Genomic DNA, 15,838 nt, shown 5'->3' on the forward strand with positions numbered 1-15,838 from the left:
TTAATACTTTTCCTTTGGCAAGATCAGGTTTTCTTTTTTTAAGTTTGCTTTTTATCATCTGTGTTTTCTATTGTCAATAGGCGTCACTTTTAAAATAAGGAAAAGTTCTTTTTAAGTACAAAATATTAAGGTAGATGATGAGGCCTTCCATACAGGCATTAGCTAGAAGGGGAGGAGTCAGAACAGACAGTAATCAGGTCACAGGGACTGGCAAGAATGACTTGGCAGGGAAGGCATGTCTAAGGCTCACTGTATTCTTAGTATGGGTGAGCAATGGCCAGACTTGGGGTATGGAGATGGGAGAGAGGAAGGGCAGGCCAGAGGAAAAAATGCATAGGATTTATTGGGGACAGCAAGGCATCTTAGAGTTGCATTTCAGAGGAAGTAAGATGAGTAAAAATAACATCTTCTGGACTTAAAATTAGAGGCTCAAATCAGGAGTTCTGTGTGTTGCTTTGATGCATTAGACTTTGTCCTGAGGACAATGGGAGGCCATAGGCCAACCATATCTATTTGGTAGGTCCTCCCACAGAGGCATTGGGATAGAGAGAGATGGGTTCAGACTAACAAGTGTTTCAATCTATATCACGGCAGTTCAAGACAGTGTCCATGGTAACCAGCCTCCTAGAACATTCCTCATTCAGCCTCTCTGACAACACTTCAGCTCTTGGTGTGTCTCCCTAAACAAAATGTGAGGTGGCTTTGGGGGCTGGTTGACACTTCTCATCCTTTAATACCTCAGTGTAGGACACTCAATAAACATTTGCTCAGCTGGGTTCAATAAAAGCATTAATCATGTCATAGAAAGTGTGACCACACCTGGCAGTGGATAAGGCGGCTCCATAGTCTTGCAAACTCGTCCTGATTCAGCCGCCCATTCACCTTCACCTGGAGGAGGAGTTAAGTGCCAAGGAGTCCAGAGGGCAATGGGGAAGGGGTGCTGTTTGTCCTGGCAACAAAGCCAGAGAAGCTTTGTCCTTCAGCTTGTAACCCAGTGCCATGTTGGCCCCATGCCACCTGGCTCCCACTCTATATGAAGGTGACCGGGTTTAGATTTGTTTCACAAAATAAAATGCATTTTTACACGGAAGGGGCCCTGAGAAATAGGCATCAATTTTGGTTATATCCAGTAGAAGAAAGGGACACCTCCACCCACCACAACCACAATATGGCCTTTACCAGTTGGGCTGTGTTCACCAGTCAGGGAAGGGTCAGGAAGAGCTTGCAGGGGCCTTGCAATGCAGAAGTAGTGTGGATAGGTACAGGTGCCATCCCTGGGCCATGTTGTAGCTGGGATGTTTCCTGTGTATTAATGCTTCCCTAGCTACCTCTTAGAGCAGGCAACTAATACAGGAAAAATAATTGAACTATGAGAGCTAACACTCAACCCCAGGGGAGGCCCTATTTACAGTTCCCAAGTACAATGCAATGCACAGATCTTTCCTACCCCCTTTTTTTTTTTATTCTTCCCCCAGTTGGGTGCCTTGGCCATGGGGCTGCAAGGACCATTTGGATTCCTCTGTGTCTCTGAGTGACTCCAGACCACAGCCAGCTAAGACAGGACTGATTTATGATTCCATCAAGAAGCCTTCTTGTTCTACAATAGCTGGCTTCGAATTCACAATTGAGCCTTGTTAACAATGTGAGAGGGGGTGATCTGTCTCTCTCTGGAGACAGCCACAGCCTGGGGAAAGAATTACCAGGCTTGGGAATCCATCCTACATGGCCAGTGTCTTGTGGGCCTGAAGAGAAACAGAGGTCAGATAGAGGAGAAACACCCTTGGAGAGGGTGTTAAGATAAGAATTAAGCAAAGTTTGATTCCTGGTCCTGTTCCTTGTGGCCATGGAGTGAGCCACCCAATTGCCTCAAGGCCACTGTTTTACACATGCAAAAATGCCATGTGAGCCACAAGAGAGCACCCCTGCTGTGCACTTCAGGCCAAGGAGGCTTGTGAGTCTTTGTGGTTATCTTTTTAAATCGGTGGCCTTCTGAGTAAGGAATCCAAGCAGTGAAGATTTCTCCAGTATTGAAGGAAAGATGGAAGGGAAATAGTTCCAATTGGTGGATGTAGTACAGGCTGAGGTTAGAACATAGACCTTGGAAGCTAAAACTCCTATTTTCAAATCCATGTGTGGCTGTGTAAGCTGGGAAAACATACTTGACCTCTGTGTCTTTTCAATGGGATAACAGCTGTTGCATCATAAGGGTTGTTGCAAGCATTACAAACACACTTCCTTAGGAATCCCAGAAGTTTGATGAGTAGTGACTATTGCTATTGCCACTATGATGAGCTAGAGTCTAGAGTAAGCTGGGAGAAAATGGCACAGGATCCATGTGCTGATCTGTAATCAGAAACCTAGGGAAGCCCTCAGGGTAGGAGGGCTCCTAGGGCAGCAGGAGGGGGTGATGGCAAAGGATACATCCATCAGAGCCACGATGCTTTGGCACTGGTCCAAGGAGAAAGTGTCCCCTGGAGACCCTGAGGAAAGAGAAGGACTGAAGTGCCACTGAAGGTGGGCACATGGGGGATGGGGCCAGAGCCATCTGACCTCTGAGTTGACATACCTATCAGGAACTCCTGGTTGAGAAGTCTCTGAAGTTGGGTGGCATCAATGTCCTGCCCCTGGTCCAAAACAGGAGAAAAGTGGGTGTGAGATGGGAATCAGGAGCCAAGGGACAGATCCACCCAACTCTGTAGCAGCTCCCTGAGTTCTACATCCTTCCTTTCCATAGCATGTCTACCTGTTCTTTGTTCTGGGTTCTGGCCATGTTGATAAACCACTCTTTGACATCCAACATGATGCTTGGTCCTGACACTGGGCTCCTGGTGTGGGCTCTGTCATACTGCTTCCCTCCACTTATTATTGGACAGAAAGCATGCTTCCTCCCCTACCCACTGTGGCTGGCACTGGCAGATCCCCATCAGAAGGACCATAGCAGGATGACCAGTGCAGCCCTTTAGGTGTGTTCTCCACTTCCAGAGGGACCATGAGAAGATGTGTTGACTTTGTGTGTGTCTGTGTGTGATAATAGATGCTAACTAAACACACTCAAAATCTAGGCTTCTAGAAACTGCTATCATGGAGCACATTACTTAGTCTCCCAGGTACTGAGACTTTCCTTAGATTAAAAGCAGAAAGCTGCTACAGCAGTGGGTAAACAGGTTGTTTTCTAGGCCTGATCTCGGGAGAAGTCATGGCACTGACCATTCCATGCAGGCAGGCAGTGGACGGCCTTGTGGCAGTGACTTTGATAACAGTTTTACAGGGAAGCATGGCTGCTGTACGTGGGGCAGCTGGCACTGGAGAAAGGTTGCTCAGTGGTTAGACTTGTAGAGTGGCATTCCATGGCTTAGCAGGATAACTGCCCTCACAGCCCACAGTCCCTTTCTCCTCTTAGGGTGGGCAGTACCCCCTGCCCTGAAAGCAGAAGCAGCCCCATATCTTGTCATTGTAAGGCCCTGCCCACAGTGAGAAGCACAAGCCTGTAAGATGCCAATGTCTCACTTGCCCTCAGGCCATTCTTCTAACTTCACATAGTTTGGGAATATCAGCAAAGTTGGCTTTATGTGCCCAACATCAGCTGAGTTTTTCTTCCAAAGAACCTTGTACAGGAGTTGCTATGCTAAGGATGGACTTGCCTTCATGGAATTGCCCATCAGCCACCAAGCTGAACAGAGCAAGGACCATATCTGCTTCCTTCACCATATTACCTGCCTAGGGCACATTTGGACCATGACTCTATTCTCTATCCCCCACCACAAGCAATCGAGAAACTGATGGCAGGGATGACAATAGTGGTTACTCAGATGAGTCCCCCAAGAATTGCATGTATCAACTATGCATGTATCAGCCTCAAAGGTTGGAGCTGTGAGCTGGGAGTTGATGGTGCACCTCTTTAATCCCAGCACTTGGAAGGCAGAGGCAGGTGGATCTCTGTGAGTTCCAGGCCAACCTATTCTTAGAGAGAGTTCCAGGACAGGCTCCAAAGCAATATAGAGAAACCCAGTCTCAAAAATCAAAAACAAAACAAACAAACAAAGATTGGGGCTGTGGTACTACCAAAGTTTAGTGAAGTAGGTACTTGGGGCATGTCCTGGGAGTTTGGAAAATGCTTGCCAATGGAATTCATAAAGGATAGTGGCTAGATTTGCTCTGTCTAATTGAGAACAAAATGCACGATTCCTTTCTGACAGTCAGGCCTGGTTATACCATACCCACAGCCATGGCTAACAAAGGCAACTAATGTCAATGAGTGCTGATAAATTACTATACTAATAGAGCTAGTTACCCCAATGTGAGATATCAAGTGGAAATAGACAGTAAATACATGAGAAATGCTTTGCTTAAAAATCTCTTGGGCAGTCACAACCTTTGAGCACAGTCTGCATGTTGTTCAGAATGCTGCCAGGGTGCCTTGATCAAGGGTACCTCCCTAAGAGGTGGCCTAGGCACAATACTGTATTGGTGTCTCATTCTAATTCCAACCACCATCCAATACCAGCAACAGTCACTCTAGGGGGAGCCCAACATTTGTCTGTCTCTTGGAAATGTCCTGATAAGGGAGTTTGTACCATCATGTCATATGACAAATGACATTTTAATGTTAAAAGTCCAGGTGCACAGACCCGTGTGAACATGTCCCACCTGCCCTGGAGAAGCTTGGTCTCAGGCATCCTAATCAGGTCCTGCTGGCCACCTCAGCTAATCGAAGTCTGGGTGTCTGCTTCGGGGGAGCAAACTGACAAAAATGACTGAGCACCTCCTCTGGGCCAAGGACAGTGATCTGTGCTTGGGGACAAGGGATGCATATGAAGCCATCTCTGCCTTTGGGAACTCATGGACAGGGGATAGTGGTCTTCTGGGTTAGCCTTGTTTCAGTGAGACCTGGCCTGAATCCTGGGCAAGTGATGATGTGATGTTCTTTGTAGCATCCACCCCTCATTGTAGCCACATTCTCATCCGTACCCCACCCCATTTCCCTATGGCCCAACCTGTGTCTGAGATACCACTATGCCATTAGCCCTCTGAGTACAGCATAGGATGACATCCCTCCTTCCTCAGCCTCTGCTTGACCCACTGTGCACAAAACTATCTATATCACTTTCTGCTTCCTACACCGACACAGTTATTAATGGTAAAAGGCCCATCCCACGGAACCACTGGCAGCTCTTTTATCCTGAGGAGTCAAGGAGTTCTTTATAACAGTTTATTAAACCATTAGGAAAGCCCCATGTGCACATAGGTGGCTTGGCAGGGAGAGAGCTGTTGGGGATTTCTGAAGCTGGCCAGCTCTGGGGAGGAACAATGCCAGCTTTGGTGGGGGTAGGGAGAGTGATGGTCGAGCCAGAGAAAGATTTCAAGGGGTGCTGCCAACTGCTTGTCTAAAGGCTCAAGCCACAATATATCCCTTTCACACAGCCCATAATTATCCTCTCCCTTCCTAAGCTCTATGTTCCAATGGGATTCTACCCACATTGGGACATAACTTATCTCTAGAGCTTGGCAGCCAGAGCATCTGGGGATGGTCCAGGGAGAGAAAGTGGCTGATACAATCAAGTCCTTTTCATTCTGTGCATTCTGACAAGCAACTGGAGATGTTTCTGTCCCTGGAGTGCCCCTTCACCCCCTCCCCACCTTATGATAAGTAAGGTCGATGGGTGTTAGGTAATGTACCTGATCCACATATCTGTAGAAAATGCTGTTTTGGGATCCATTTTCTGAAAGACTTCCCTGGTTCAGAGGGAAAATAGTTATGTTAAGCTGCTGAGGAGATGGTCACTCATCTGGTACAGCCTTGTTTCAGTAGGAGTTGGCCTGATACAGGGTATAATTAGCCTCTCCTGAATCTAAGATAGAAAATTCACTTGGTGGTTATAGGGGTCTGGTAGGGGAAATCAAACTTGAAGGGGATTTGAAAACTAAAGTTTGTTAGAAGGAAGATACTTGAACCTAATCTGGTCTTGGCGGGGGGGGGGGGGGCTGGTCTTCTCTTCTGCCCTACTAGAAGCCTATCATAGCATTTCTGTTTTGCCTAGTCATTAGCAAATCCGGGAAGCAGAAAGAAGCTCGTGTGTGTGGTTTCTCTCTCTCTCTCTCTCTCTCTCTCTCTCTCTCTCTCTCTCTCTCTCTCTGTGTGTGTGTGTGTGTGTGTGTGTGTGTGTGTGTGTGTGTGTGTGACGTAGCTAACAAAGACAGCAAACAAGACCTGCACACCTACCTTAAGGGCTCTGAGGTTGAAACTGCTGCTTGGGTTCCTAGAAAACCAGGGGAACAGTGTGACAAAAATGACCCTTGCTGTATTCCCAGGAGTCTACCTGTGGAGGGCACTCAAAGGCACCTAACATCTCCAGCAAGTGTGAGTAGAAGGCAGCCATGGCAGTCAACACACAATGATCTCATGTTCATTTGAAATGGGCATGGTCTAGTTTTCTAGCCACTGACTTGTTCATCCTGAGATGCACATGGATGGTGACTTATACTACCAGAAAGCAGGAGACCTTTGACTCATTCTCCATCTTAATTGGCAGTGATGGCTATCCGTACTCATTTGCTGTAAAGACCCCTCTGACTATAGTAACTCTTGCCTCAGGCTCAAAGGGCCAGGACTTGTTGAAACCAATCTTGATCCATGATTTAACATTCAAGATCCTATAGAATTTCTGTCCATTAGGTCACTCTATCCTTCTGGTCTATCCTACATTCTGGCTATGTTTCAGACAAGTGACTATAATACATGGCACAATCATCCCATGCTCATGACTGACAGTGCTTATTTAAAAAACTCTGGGCACTACTATTTCCCTCTTCTCAGGGTCTTTCTTTCTATGCACATGGTCTTCTCTTGAAGCTACTAACATTGTTTACCTTCAAGGACCAGCTCAAGTGCCATTCCTCCAAGAAGCACTTCCTGGCCCCTACGGCCAGAAGAAGTCCTTCCACTCCGTCCCTTCATGCAGGTTTACATTGTTGTTGGGGTCGAGGTATAGGCTCATAGACTTTCTCATTCCCCATTGTAATGTGTGTCTCAAGAACAAGACTCATATTGTGTCCCTGGCACACCATGCTCTTCATATGACACACAGAGCCCTATTCACAAAGACACACTGGAGTGGAATAAACACACTCAGGACCCCAGGGTTTCTATACCTGTCCTTGTCTGGCATTTTGAGGAATATTCGGAGTAGGAACTCCACTCCTTTTCTGTGTGCTGAGGGAACCACTACATAGGTCCCGGGGCTCAGGTGGAAGGACTTGGTGAAGTTGCACTTGGATACATAGTCTATGCCCTGGGCAGCACTTCTAAATGGGGAGAAAAATGCAGGTGGCAGTCTTTCCTGGAACTTCTGGAACTAGAAGAAACAAGAATATTGTAAGACCTTTCTATACATGAAACCTGGCACCAGGACAGGCTGTTGCCTTCTAAACCTTTCTCTGGTCACCTGACCAGCATTACAAGTCCTAGAAAAGGAGACAGTGGTGACTCAGATCCAAAATGAAACAACTCCCCCCCCAAAGTATCTTATCTACCAGGTGTGTCCCACCTGGAGGTCTGTGGGTCACATGTGTCCAAGGAAAGCCAGGGATGTGGTCCAACATATTTGTAGATGATAAAATCATGTCACAATGTCAAAAGGTTGGACTTGGCAGATTCCAGATACTACAGTGGATGCACCAAAACTTGACAGGTAATTTTATCTCACTAATCTCATAGCATCCTGTGGTTCTGGTTTTCTTTCTTATTTATGGGCAAAGAAGGCATGGAAATTAGTGGCAATGTTCCAGTGTTGAATTCCTTCTGGAGTCCCCGCAGCTAGGTCTCCTCTTAATCTTTAATCACATTCTATGGGCTGCCACAGAACTGGAAGGTTGAATTTTCTTCTCTCCCTCTCTTTCATCTCTCCTGCAGAGCCTTGGGATTCCTTCTCATTGGAAGATAATGGGTCTCAATCATTTTCCTTTTATTTCAAATTTTCTTACAGATAAAACAATAAATATAGCGCGATTCCTATTACCAGATGTCACATACATATTATATAATAAAAACCCCTTACTAAACAAATTTTGCTACAACATGTGAGCATGGTGCTTCCATTTAGAATGGTTATACAGCATGAAATGGTTATTGATGGGCTCTGCCTTGGGGGAAGAATGGGGGAATGTGGAAGCTTCTATCAGGGGATAGGGATAAGATTAAGCAGGAGGTGGGTCACTGTCCCAGGTGGACAGCAAAGGGAAGGTTGAATCCCAAAAGCAGTTTTTCTGCTCTCAGATTTGGGGAGCTGGTTTTCTTAGGACCTTTGACAGAAGTAATTAATAATAGGGCCAGTTCTTTTCCAAAAGGGCAGCTCTGCCCTCTGTTACCATGTATAAATGTGTGTGCAGAGGTGTGTGAGCAGTCCTCCTTCTACAAGCTAGGTTAGGATGGCCTTGCTCACCTGCTGCCCCCCCATCATATTTTTGCAGCCCTGTTCAGAGCAGACTTGCTCGGTGGCAGTGAGAAGTATGACTAGGGAGTGACAGGAGACTTTGGTGTAGTGTGCAGAGGAGCCTGCTTCATGCAAATTCATGGCCAGCAAGGTATAGAGCTGGGCCTCGTACCCTAGCATTGGTGCTTGTACCCTTTTCTCACTCAAGTCCCCACTGTGTTCCAGCTCAGGGAAGTGGAGCTCTGATTCATTCCATTCACTTGAGAGCTTCCCTCAGAACTCTTCTGGGTGTTTTTCTATGGCTGGGGTACCATGGACCAGAGGCGGATTCTAAGCCCCTTACGACTGCCCTTATCTTAAATGCACAGGAACCCATTGGACCAAGCGCCTCTATGGAGACCAAATTGTTTCAGGGTACTTTCACTGTTACAGCCCCTCTTGGATGTTAAAGAGAGAATCCTAATGGGGCCCACACACCAAGATGACAAATCCTACCCTAGTTTGTTGACCTGTTTGGAGAGGCTAAGCTGATAGCTCACTCAAAATGCAACAAGAGCAGACTTGTGGACTTGGAGTCCCCAGTGTTGGAAGAGGCAAAACAGTTTCCCAGGAGACAGCATCAGAAGTGTGGGAAGTCAATGAGGACAGCAGTGGGCCATACCTGGGAGTCTACCTGTAGGAGAGAGAAAAACAGGCTTCAGGGAGACACAACAGAAAGACAGCTGGGTCTCTCATCCTACCTCAGGGAGCATGCTCCTTCTTGCGTGCTACCTCAGGGAACATGCTCCTTCTTGCGTGCTACCTTAGGGAGCATGCTACTTCTTGCATGCTACCTCAGGGAGCATGCTACTTCTTGCGTGGCCATCCTGTCTGGTATACAGGGCACATGTTAGGAGTGAGAATAGTGCCTTTGTTTGTGCTGAGTTACAGAAAGGGAGGCCTACACTGTTGGAGGGAGCAACAAAAGGTAGGACATTGAAGATAGCTGAGAGGAGGCAGCATGCTCTTTATGTTAGAGCAAGATATGGTTATTGCTCATAGTTATGATGGTAATAGAAAAGGAAGCTGGAGGACACTGGGAGGGACAGAGATAAGATGTGATCTCAGTCAAGTGTAGATTTCCCAAAAGTCAAGTACAAATCCCTCAATATGGAGAGCACCAATGAGAAGGCAACTTTGCTCTCCCCAACTGTACTCATGATAGGTGTTTGTTCTGTGGGCACTCCCGCCTCTGTAGGGAATGTACATGCACATGTGGATGGGGGACACTTAACACGTATGCTTTACTCTTTCCATCTGGTGGGATGGAGCATCAAGGACAGAGTTCTGTCTTTACGCCCCTCTACAATTTCCCAAGCCCTTCTGTGTGATACACTGGCTATTCAGTGCAGTCCTTTGAACAGATGCTTGGGTCTTGTTCCACATGTGAAGAAATGGAGGCCTGGAAGGTGAGAAGCAGGGTAGGGAAAAGGGCAAGCTGTGTTGCTCCCTTTGCGATGGTGTCCCACTTCCCATCAAGCACAGTCCTTCCCAGTCAGCTTGGCTTTGATTACTTTCTACTGTGAGCTGGGGCTCTACCCATGCAGGCTAACCACTTTGTGGGTGTGATCAGACCCACTGCAGCCATAGACACTGGGAGGGAAGTGTCAAGCCCTGGCTTGTGGGAGGACCTTTGGGGGATGAGGATGAATAGCTTGTACTCTTGTCCCTTTTATCTGTCCTGACTTTTTCCTGCCTTTTCACACATCATTGGTATCCAGTTGATGTAAAACAGTAGTGTGCCCACTGCTGCTGGGGCAGGCAGTGGTGGGGGTGTCACAGGCTCACACTAAGCTTGGAATCCTATTTCAACTGCCCTAGGGACTCTTATAAGCCCAGATACTGGCACACTCGTTATTTCTGGCTGGAATGTGAAAAATAACCAAAGTATCTTTTTTTAAAGATTAAAAACCATATGTATCTGAGTGTTTGCCAGCATATATGGGTCTGCACCAAGTGCATGCCCAGTGCCCAAGAAGGAAGAAGGCATTGAAAACCCTGGAACTGGAGGTATAGACAGTTGGGAGCTACCATGTAGGTCCTGGAAGTCATCCTAGGTGCAGCAAACACTCTTAACCACTGAGCCATCTCTGTAGTCTCCCAAGCATCTTATAATGAGATCTAGATGGGCTATTGGCATGTAACTCAATCAGGATCCTGGAGGGACTACTGAGGTCTTGGGCAGCCTGAGGCAGCCTCTGGTCAGAGTGCACTTTTTGTGTCAGCTGACACAAAATCATGTACAAAGGAGAGAGGGGAGCTTGGGGAGATTTTAAAGATGGGGTTGATTGCAACCTCATGACAGCTCCTGAACCATAAGCATGTTTGTATATTGGTCATGGATGGAAGCATCTAGAAAACGAAGCTCAGAAGGTAGGTGGGAGCTGAATAAGATGGCTCCTTAGGTAGACATGATCCTACAGACTGGCCTATATGGCTACTTCTAGGCCAAGAGATTTGTTGTAATACCTGCTTCTTCCTACCTTTTTTGTTTAATTATTCAACAGTTGAGTACTGGCATGAGCAGGTCTGTGTGTATGGTGATGTAGCTGGAATGGAGGTGAAAGGGATACCCAGCTGGAAACATCCAGGTTACAAAAGATCTCCTTTTGCATCCAAGTCCTGGAGATGGGGGTTTGGCTTTCTTTTAGCAACTGCAGTGGAAACCTGCATGCTTCATCCCACTTGAATCCAACAATCTCTTCTGTAGGAGCTCCGACTCTTGAAGAATTACGTAAAAGGGGAGCAATGAGCACGAGTTCTGAACTATGTTGAGAGAATAGAGCTCAACAGGCTTTCCTTCCAAAGCTTGTTTCTCTTGCTCTGTGTGCCATGAGAAAAGCAATCATGTAAGCTGAGCACCCCAGGTCTGGGCTATAGGTGCTGAGATCAAACTTTACCCATCACCCGCAGCTGTTGGAAAGATGATTATTCTTCTCTGAGCTCTGGATTTCATATCTATTCTTGGTTTTGAGACCCTGCAGGGCCACGTCCATAAGGCCTTCTCACCAGCAAGAGCCACAGCTGTGAGCAGGACAGTTCCCCATGAGCAGAGTAGGCAGGAAACATGTCTGACCATAAAAGGGCTGAGGGCCACGTTTTTGAAATTTGCTTTGTCTCAGTTAGTTGGAGTTGTTTGGGAGGCAAGTCCCATCTCTGGCCTAATGTGTCAATAGGCTTCTGAGCTCTGTGGTACCCATCAAAGGTGGCAGGTGTGTCTGGCTCAGGCTTGAAGGGCATCTGGTGCCCACTCTCAGCTTCATCATTGACTCTGCCATGGCATTTCATATCCTTGTATACTAGTTTCTCCGCCTCTAATGGGGTGGGATGAATACTACTAATACCACAGGGATTCACAGTCTTACTGGCACAAGGAGGCTTTGGGACAGATGACTTGAGGGTCACTCACTCTATCTTTGGGATGCTTTGAATTTCTTAGGAGACATGACAGCAGAGCCATTAGATTTTCCTTTTCTTTGTAACATTTTTAAAAATGAGTTCCTTAGTTATCTCTCTCTCTCTCTCTCTCTCTCTCTCTCTCTCTTTCTCTCTCTCTTGTGTGTGTGTGTGTGTGTGTGTGTGTGTGTTAGCATTGATGAGATTGAGGGAGCTGGTTGGGAGTGCAATGGAGAGGATGAGCAAATAGCTTGAATGTCAACTTCTGAATTGTATCTGGGCTTTGGTCTAGACATAAGAGGAAAAAGATTTCACCTATTGGATTTAAGTCTCTCTCTCTCTCTCTCTCTCTCTCTCTCTCTCTCTCTCTCTCTCTCTCTCTCTCTCTCTCTCTCTGTGTGTGTGTGTGTGTGTTTAATTTTAATGAATGATTTTCAAAAATGACATAAGCAGGCAGCCTCTGAGGAACTTGTTAAAATGCAAATCATTAGATGCTGCACCTAAGAGTCTGTTTCAGGGCCTTGGGACTGGCTCAAGAATCTGCATAATAATAGAAGCTGGTCTTCTTGAGCACCTCTTGAGACACAAACATCAGAGTCTGAAGCATACCTGGAAAATCTGTGCCACACAAGTGGCACAGATAAGGGATGTATGGCATTTAAAACATGATCAAGAGGCTGGAAGGATGGCTTAGGGCTGAGAACAAAGGCTGTTCTTGCAGAGTTCTGTTTCCAGCAACTGTATAGTGCAGCCCACAACTGTAACTCTAGTTCCAGAGGGATCATACCCTCTTCTGGACTCCATGAGCATTGTCACTCACATGTGCACATATCTATACACACACACACACACACACACACACACACACACACACACACACACACACATATCAGAATAAGAATTTTAAAATAGGTCTGATTCTCCTTTAATTTAAAGCTTTCTTAAATTTTTAACACATGAATGCTACAGAGCCTTTGGGCTTTTATTACTAAATCTTGCAAACAGATTGCATACCTTGAACACCTGGAACTGTAACGGAAATATCTCCTCTTCTGTCTTCAAGCTTTGTGACATGATTGTGAAAGCCACAACAACATTGTTGCCATCAGTGGACTCTTGAACACCAAAGAGATACTGAGTGTCCCTCCCATGTCCTCCTAGAAGAGAATAAGACATTATTAGGGCTCAGAAACACCCCTAGAGGCCCAGTACAGTGCTTTTTGGGATTGAGTTCTAAACTCTGTTTGGAAAGCTAGGGTCTGGGTCCACATAGCCACAGTCAGTAGTTGTGAAACAAGTTCTTTATATTCTGAGCCTTGGTCTCTTACTCTTAAAAATAGAGAGGGAAGTATTATCTCTACTTGAACAAAAATGTCTCCTAAGTGATGGGAGATGTCATTCTGTATATGTTTCTCATACTGGTTAATGAGTAAAGCACTGTTGGCCAATAAATAGGAAAGCTAGATAGGCGGGACTAGGAGACGAGGAAAGAGGAAGTAGGAAAGAAGTCAAGATGGAGAGTCTGGAGAAAGCAGAATGCTGGCCGGCTCCCCAGTAAGAGAAATACATAGATCAGCAGAAATGGGTTAATACTTAAGACAGAGCTAGTCGATAAGAAACTAGTACCTGGGCAACAGAATTATATCTAATACAGAGTCTCTGTGTGTCATTTGGGGCTGGCGCGGCAACGGGACCAGACTGGGCGGCGGGTGGAAAAACCATACTCCTTATACCTAAGCAATACATTCAGTCTCGTGTGTGTGTGTGTGTGTGTGTGTGTGTGTGTGTGCACGCACGCGTGCGCATGTGTGTACATTTGTCACAGGCCAACCTAAAATTCTATTTCTCAAATTCTGCCCACTGATTATTTATATATGTATGCATTTACTTATTTATTTAATTTTTTTTTTGAGAAAGGGTCTCTCAGTGGCCTAGGAATTTCCAGCAGGCTAGGCTGGCTGGCCAGTGAGCCCCAGGAACCTACCTGTCTTCACCTCCCCCAAGTACTGGGATTATAAGAGCCCACGCTCTAAGGGCTATTTATAAGTAAAATCTCCAAGTATGCATAAGCTTATTTGTACTAGCAACAACCATTAGAGCCTTGAATGGCATCAATCATCAAGCACCAGTGAAGATAGCAGGAATCAGGGGGTAAGATGGTAGTCTACAGTGCTCTTATACCCAAGCATGCTTATCCAAGCCAAAGCATTAGGAGGGCTCCATGGAAACTATTAGACTCAAGTGCATGAAACAGGGCAGGCCAGTCAGGATACAGATGAGCCTCTTCAGGAGGCATGGGTCACTAGTGAGCTCTGGAAAATGAGTAGAGAGACTCAGAAGATGGCCTTGGTCACAGCCTTCCTATGAGTACTGAACAAGATGCTGATTAAAATGCACTTAGCGGTATATAGCAGGTACTCAATTGCTGACTTCCTTCCTTTGCTTTTTTGTGAGGTATTACTATAAATGGCCTTGCTGTGTAACTCTGGTTAGTTCACTAATGCACATTATATCCAGAGGAAAGGGCATTTGTGGCAGGTCAGGTGGGCACTACTTAGGGAGATGGATAAGTAAGAGTGGCTGGGCAGTTGCATATAGTCTGCTCGTGGCCTCCTTGGTGACAAGACTCTCTGAGTAGAGTCATCAAAAGAACCTAGAGATAAAAAAAAAAAAAAATGAAGCACACCTTAAGGTCTGGGGCTTTCAAGGAGACCTTTCTGGACAGGCAAGTCTCTCACACAGACACGTTTATAGCCTCTTTTGTGGAGGATGCACTGTCTCACTCAGACAGGAAGCAAATTCAGTCATCAGTGTCACAAACAGGTAACTTAACAGACAGTGAAGGGTCATGAGAGAAGTGCCTGCCATCACTAACTCATGAGTAGGACAAGGCTATCCACCCTGTGCCTGGCTGATGCTTTGTGGGCTCAAAGGGAAAGCAGAGATTACTATTAATACCATTTACTGCCATGGAGGCTGGTGACAGAGAAAACTGATATTCTGAGGTACAAAACTAGTGTGTGGAAATGATGGTGGTTTAACCAGGCTCTGAATTCCTTTCCCATGCTCTTTCTACAGCCTTTCCTCCTGTCTTGGGTGTTTACAGGAAAGCAGAGAGTCAGCTCTCCACCCTGGTTCTAAGTAGCAGGACCTGTAAAATGTGGAATCAGGAGAGGTGATTAGCCTGCCCACTCCTACTAGCAGCCACTGTGCTCTCAAAAGCTCTAGTTGTCCCTTGAAGCTAACTCTTTTGCTTTCTTTGTGGGGCTAGTGTTCTAACCAGATGAAAGAGTCAGAGAGAAGTCAGGGCAGAGCTAGGGCTGACCGGTGCTGGTCTAGCAGAATGACCACCTGAGATCACTTGGTTCTTGAACATCATTTGGCGCCATCTTTCATTGGGTGTGACTCCATGATCCAGGGTGATTGGGATCTGGTTGCAGATAAACAGGCATGAGAAGTTCTCCTGGAAATCTTGACATGACATCCTGTGGAAAACAGACACTCAGCCAAAGTCACTTCTGGCTGTATCCCTGGGTTCAGCTTCCTACCATGTCACTGTGCCTCTCTAGTCAGCCCATGTGTTGACTTGCTGTAGGCCTAACCAAAGACCAAAGTCTGTCTCTGGCACATTCAGTGTCACGTGCTCCTGCCTTTGAGACTCTCCTCTCACATGCTTGACAGGGTACTGGGAGAGACAAGTATGGATATTGTGTCACCTGGCAAAATCACTTACTCAACCCAATAATCCAACTGAGTCCTTTTAGGCTCAGTGGGACAAAGGCCAGGCTCTCTTCACTTGGTCCTTTGCACTGTCAGAAATCTTGCCAATATCTTTAAGAAAACATGTGATGCCACAGTGAGACCCTGGCCATGCCAGGATTAAAGTATAGATATTGGGAAATATTTGCCGTTCTGATAGACACTTGCTTCTCTGACTCTTAGTAATTCAGGCCCTGGGTTTCTTTCATTATTTC

The 15,838-nt window shown here is 46.2% G+C and overlaps 1 protein-coding gene across 1 annotated transcript in view; it reads right to left on the bottom strand.

Annotated features, from left to right (window-relative positions):
* Positions 1-15,838, bottom strand: part of LOC127220124 (calpain-13-like) — a 67,477-nt gene that overhangs the window by 16,526 nt on the left and 35,113 nt on the right. Inside the window, exons 9-17 of the mRNA XM_051181848.1 lie at positions 15,213-15,349; positions 12,879-13,021; positions 9,653-9,658; positions 7,150-7,352; positions 6,221-6,257; positions 5,677-5,733; positions 2,567-2,624; positions 2,422-2,480; positions 820-888 (exon numbers count right to left, since the gene is read on the bottom strand). Of these exons, the coding sequence (XP_051037805.1) occupies positions 820-888; positions 2,422-2,480; positions 2,567-2,624; positions 5,677-5,733; positions 6,221-6,257; positions 7,150-7,352; positions 9,653-9,658; positions 12,879-13,021; positions 15,213-15,349 (769 nt within the window). The remainder of the gene's footprint in view (positions 1-819; positions 889-2,421; positions 2,481-2,566; positions 2,625-5,676; positions 5,734-6,220; positions 6,258-7,149; positions 7,353-9,652; positions 9,659-12,878; positions 13,022-15,212; positions 15,350-15,838) is intronic.

The sequence above is a fragment of the Phodopus roborovskii genome, unplaced genomic scaffold (assembly GCF_943737965.1).
Source record: "Phodopus roborovskii unplaced genomic scaffold, PHOROB, whole genome shotgun sequence".
In the NCBI taxonomy this organism is placed as follows: Eukaryota; Metazoa; Chordata; class Mammalia; order Rodentia; family Cricetidae; genus Phodopus; species Phodopus roborovskii.